Raw genomic sequence first — 6,222 nt, 5'->3', positions numbered from 1 at the left:
AAAGAACAAGCAATACGACAGCTAATAGAGAAGACAGTGTAGCTTTTATTATAATACATACAAAAACAAAGAACAAGCAATACGACAGCTAATAGAGAAGACAGAGCAGCTTTTATTATAATACATACAAAAACAAAGAACAAGCAATACGACAGCTAATAGAGAAGACAGAGCAGCTTTTATTATAACACATACAAAAACAAAGAACAAGCAATACGACAGCTAATAGAGAAGACAGTGTAGCTTTTATTATAATTACATACAAAAACAAAGAACAAGCAATACGACAGCTAATAGAGAAGACAGAGCAGCTTTTATTATAATACATACAAAAACAAAGAACAAGCAATACGACAGCTAATAGAGAAGACAGAGCAGCTTTTATTATAACACATACAAAAACAAAGAACAAGCAATACGACAGCTAATAGAGAAGACAGTGTAGCTTTTATTATAACACATACAAAAACAAAGAACAAGCAACACGACAACTAATAGAGAATACAGTGTAGCTTTTTTTTTAGAATATCCTGTAGTTTTAGTCTTACAGTGGACGTTTCATTGTTTAGAAAAATTAAAGTTCCTACTTCAGCTACAGCATTTTAAGGTATATTTGCATATTGCAGTGTAAATAACTTTAAATTTCATTTAAGTAAAATATTAATTAAATAAATAAACTGGATTAACAGTATGTATAAAAAAAACTGCTAAATTTATTCCAAGTGTGTTTGGAAATTATGTGAACAAATTTAAGACTGCGAGTAAATAATTTTGTTAACGTGACTTCCAGACACTATTTAATATACAACTGAAAGATAGCTGCCTCATAAAGATGTCGAAATCTCAAACAGGTGAACAACAATCTTGTTATTTCTGTCGTCTGCTCAGTAATTCTTAGAGTTACCGCCAGAGTGAGAGTTTGCATGTGCTCCAGTCGTGCTGGTGTCTGTCACGCTTGGTGGGTTTAAGTGCATCTGTAATATATATATAGTTATATTACTTAAAATATATAAATTATAATTCTCAGAATATATAATAGGTGTGTTTGTCTGACCTAAATATCTCTCTAGAACAAATCAGTATAAAAACAAATCAATTTTTATCATATTTAAGAAACAACTTAAATATATAATATATTTTGGCACTTGTTGAGGAAAGTTATTTTCCATCAGACAGCTGTATTTACAAAATCAAAAATAAAAACAATGTTATTTACGCGAATTCTACTACTATTTCACCAACAATTTATACATTACATAAAATCTACTTCAACGTCAGGATATAAATTTCTATTATTACCCATATTGGTCTATATTTCTTCTTTTTTTTGGGGGGGGGGGACCATACCTTCTCACAATTGGCTACAGGTGGTGAATGGTAGTTTTAGACATAGGATTTTGTGAGGTTTTGTAATTCCACCATTGTGAGGGCCTGCTTCCTCAGATACTCCTCTTTTTAAAATACATTTTATCATTCCAATACTGTAATTTGTATTGTAGTTTTATTTGTACTTAATTATTTCCTTTTTGTTTTAAATGTTCAAAATTATAAATACTCGGAAAAAAGTCCTTTTGTCCGAAGTTCATGTCTTAAACATATCTGTGACAGGGATAAAGTGAAACCAAACATTAAAATTTAGTAACCCTATTATGTTTTCGATTTGACACAATAATTAAACAGTAAGGTAATATACAAGTTAATCATCCGAAGTTTTAAAGTATAGACATTCCTGTAAAAATAAAGGACACAAAAGTCCCCAAATATTGGATTAGCTGTTATTTTTTTACGTTTCATAAACATTTTTTTTCTTGCTAGTTTTACATCAGAATATTTTTCTGTATAACAAGACATACACACACACAAACAAAAATTTACGATAAAGTTAGCCTTACCATGATACGATGCTTTTCTGCGCATGCGTATTCCGTCTCATCTATGTCATTGTAACAATCTGATTGATAGTCCTTCGGGACACCTTTTCCTTCAAATTCGCACAGTTTATCCAATGGCTTAGCCATAACGACCATCTTTTCCATCCCTGGTGTTTTTTCCTGGGGACAGTAGAAGACTTTAGGTGTTTTGCTGGTGAATACAATACTTTTGCGCATGATGTCGGAATACGCGGTGGTGAATAACTAAAAAATAGTAATCATCATCATAAACCAGCTAGACGCAACAGGAGCAAACTTGAAATTAATAATAACTAGGTCAAGCCATGCACAATGGTGGTTGTGAAAAGTTCAGTCTACATTGAAATATAATGCTACACGGTTGAATTATCACAGGCCTGCGATGGTTTTATCGTCTTGAAATTTTTACATATTCTACAGTAATTCCTGTACGCTAAATCCGAAAACGATATTCATTTTTCTCCATCACGTACAGATTTTTTACAAAACGTCATAACGCAATACATAAAAGAAAGACAACAACACGTAGTTTTGAGACTAAAAGACGTAGATTTCATACAAAAAATCAGGATGTATATTCGTTTGACATCAATGTTCTTCCCTTTTCTTCAGTTTGTTTGTATTTTTGTTAACAAACATAACAATAAAAAATGTTCATTGTGGTAAACGAAATAATAATTTGATCTAAGTAAGGGTTTTTCTTCCAGATTTGTAAAAACCCATTAAGTGATAGAAAGAAATGAATGTTATTTTCGAAATCTACGTAACTGAATTATGGAAAATCCGCTACCATAACCAAAACAACTTTCATGAAGTTTAAATTCGCAGAAGGGAAGGATTCTGCAATTGATACTTTTATGTGAAACACTGAATTAAACTGTACGACTGTATTATTGTGTTCAATTTTACTTTTTTTTGTTTCTCTCTCTTTTTCAGAATTTCCTAATTTAAACTTGTGATTACGATGCATATTATGGCCCTCAGTATTATCTATTCTATCGGTAAGATAATGTATATTCTCCAGTTTTGAACAGATAAATTAAAAGGGGAGATAACTAGTAAACAGCATCATTGCCAACTCTTGTGTTATGATCGAACAGTGAGATGTGGGATTTGAACGTCATACTTAAAGCGCACCTACGACACTAAAGTGCGGTGTGCGTTTAAGAGACAAAAGGTCGCGAATCATGAATTCTCGAACTCACAGTCCGGATATGCTAACCACTAGTTCACGTCTGATCCGTTGTGTTCAGAGCTGTATGGCTTATATATATAGTGTGTGTGGAACAATACAGATAAGTTAGTCTATGTTGGATTGTTTTAATAAGCAATTAAGTTGACCTACATGAATGAGAAAGAAAAAGTTGCATTTCACAAGACTGTATGAATAAGAAAGTCTATATTAGACTATGGATAAGTGAGTTACACGCTGTGTTTCATTAAGGTTTTCTAAATCTTTAGAAAAATTTTCTTAGCACTTTTTGTGCTAAGCTTTTCTAACTTTAACTTTACAAATGAAATAGTTTATATTGGTTATAATCATTAATGTTAAGATTTAGTTGTAAAATGTTGTTCAGAAAATAAGGCTACCAAATAAATGGCCCTTCCCTTAGTCTCTTAAAGAATAAAACTAGCAATCAAATTCATAAAAAAATGGAGAAATTGGATATCTGAAACGTTGTCCCAGTATTTCTGTATTGTTTGTTGATCTATTGGAGGATTCATATATTTATTGTAATTTTCAGCAGATTTAGTTGCTATCCACTTACACAGTTGAGGTATTCTAAGTTGATCTAAAAAGCTGAACTAATCTATATTGAAATATGCGTTTAATTCTCTCAGGAATAATATATTTTTCACGGAACCACGAGGCTATTTAAAATCCAAATCAAAAGGTCCACAATATAGAAAAGTTTCGCAGTTTTTAATCCTAAAATTAAACTGCATCAGACTTATATTACTGCTGTCTTCATGATCGGTGTTAAGCCTATTGTGGGCGCCCTAGGCAGTAACATGTTTGGTCCTTTCACCCTCCTCCTAGAAAGATACTAAGTACAACATTCCCTCAAACTAAAAATACGCCAACACAATAAAAACGAATACACTTATTAAAAAGTGATTTCTACTCGCACACAAACACCACTGTGCTTAAATTATGCACGCTGTGTGTGTGTTTATACAGCACTTAGGAACCAATCAACGCACTCGCACCGCACGAGTGCTGGATTGAGAAGTGTCTAACTGTTGCAATTTTTAAAAGTCCATCCGTTACTAAGTGAAGTGTTTTTGGATTGATTTAATTGAAAACACTTTTTTTTCCAAATGGGTACAATACTCAAACAAGCAAAAGTCAATGATTTGATGACAAAATCCCCGTAAATCAGAGACATATTGAACTGTTTGGGGCCCTAAGGAATAGCTCAGTCTGCTTATGTCTAGCGCCGCCACTGATTGTCATACTACAATTTACGGAACACGTGAAGCCACGTCCCTGGACATGAGCGGTGCGGGCGAAATTTTTAGAAGTGACTGCAGGTAATGAAGAATCCACACACCTCACGTGCAGCGCAAGCGGCGCCACTGAAATAGAACCTGTTTCTATTTTTTCTCACCGCGTGCTCCAATGAAACTGATCAATGAGAAGCAAGGTTAACACCCTTTACACAGCTAAAAACCTAAAAACGCGGAAGTACGTGAAACATGGATGAGAAAACTGATTTACGAGTACGTGCAGCGGTATCCTCTGCTGTGCAACTGCGGATTAAGTACATATATACAATATCTGGCTGAACATCGCAGGTGTTCTTGAAGTCTCTGGTGAATAAAATCTTTATCGTTTTAATGATAAATAAATATGGTTCCATAGTCATCAGGACACTTTAAACAGAGTTTTAAAGTTGACTTAAACTGAAATACATTAACGTGTAAATAAAGCATTACACCTTTTCAAAATGAATATTGCTGCTTAATTATCCTGCACAACAACAATAATAATGTATGTAGTTTTACGTAAGAAGTTAGTAAACAAAAAGGTCCAGAGAATGAATTTGTAAGGTTTGTTTGTTTGTTTTAACAGAGTTGAGATTACGGTAATTTGATTCAATAATAAACGTGGATAGCGCATCTCCAGTGAGTATACTTGGAGCTGACTTTAGGAATACACGAAATAATACAGAAATATACAGTGTGTATACTTGCAGTTGACTTTAGGAATACACGAAATAATACAGAAATGTACAGTGTGTATACTTGGAGCTGACTTTAGGAATACATGAAATAATACAGAAATATACAGTGTGTATATTTGGACCTGACTTTAGGAATACACGAACTAATATAGAAATATACAGAGTGTATATTTAGAGCTGACTTTAGAAATACACGAAATAACTCAGAAATATATAGGTGGGCCCGGCATGGCCAGGTGGTTAGGGCGGTCGACTCGCAATTTGAGGATCACGGATTCGAATCCCCGTTCCACCAAACATGCTCGCCCTTTCAGCAGTGGGGACGTTATAATGTGACGGTCAATCCCACTATTCGTTAGTAAAAGAGTAGCTCAAGAGTTGGTGGTGGGTGATGATGGTTATCTGACTTCCCTCTAGTCTTACACTGCTAAATTAGGGACGGCTAGCGCAGATAGCCCTCGTGTAGCTTTGCGCGAAATTCAAAAACAAACAAATCATACCTCAATTTCATTTTTCCATATATAAAATTGCGCGTTCTGTTACAGTTGATCGTGAAAATTCGTCAAGCGAAATCATTCTTAACAGTACCAGTGTTGCAATCCACTCGGGAACAATTTCGGGATCTTATTTACAAACATGTATAGTAAAAACAATTACACACTTGATCAAAAAAATTGGAAACTTTTGTGTCATAACTAAGGTAAGGTTACTATTTTTAGAAGACTCCCTTTATATTTTCACTATATTTAAGTCCCCGGTGAGTCAGTGGTAATTTTGCACACTTACAATCCTAAAATCCAGTATTCGATTCTCCGCGAAAGACAGAGCACAGATAGCCCATTCTGTGGCTTTACACTAATACGCACAAAGACAGGGCACAGATAGCCCATTCTGTGGCTTTACACTAATACGCATAAAGACAGAGCACAGATAGCCTATTCTGTGGCTTTACACTAATACGCACAAAGACAGAACACAGATAGACCATTCTGTGGCTTTACACTGATACGCACAAAGACAGAGCACAGATAGACCATTCTGTGGCTTTACACTGATACGCACAAAGACAGAGCACAGATAGCCCATTCTGTGGCTTTACACTGATACGCACAAAGACAGATCAC

At 34.4% G+C, this 6,222-nt stretch overlaps 1 protein-coding gene across 2 annotated transcripts in view; it reads right to left on the bottom strand.

Moving 5' to 3' along the window:
- Nucleotides 1-266: 266 nt before the first annotated feature.
- The window catches only part of LOC106458122, a 15,507-nt gene continuing 9,551 nt past the window's right edge, over nt 267-6,222 (bottom strand). Inside the window, exons 3-4 of one of the 2 annotated variants that reach the window (XM_013917582.2) lie at nt 1,893-2,135; nt 267-974 (exon numbers count right to left, since the gene is read on the bottom strand). In XM_013917582.2, coding sequence (XP_013773036.1) covers nt 885-974; nt 1,893-2,135 — 333 coding nt within the window. In that variant the 3' untranslated portion in view covers nt 267-884. The remainder of the gene's footprint in view (nt 975-1,892; nt 2,136-6,222) is intronic. The other variant, XM_013917583.2, reaches the window with a different exon arrangement.

This window comes from Limulus polyphemus, unplaced genomic scaffold (genome assembly GCF_000517525.1).
Source record: "Limulus polyphemus unplaced genomic scaffold, Limulus_polyphemus-2.1.2 Scaffold418, whole genome shotgun sequence".
Lineage (NCBI taxonomy): Eukaryota > Metazoa > Arthropoda > Merostomata > Xiphosura > Limulidae > Limulus > Limulus polyphemus.
This window is presented reverse-complemented; position numbering and strand designations above follow the sequence as displayed.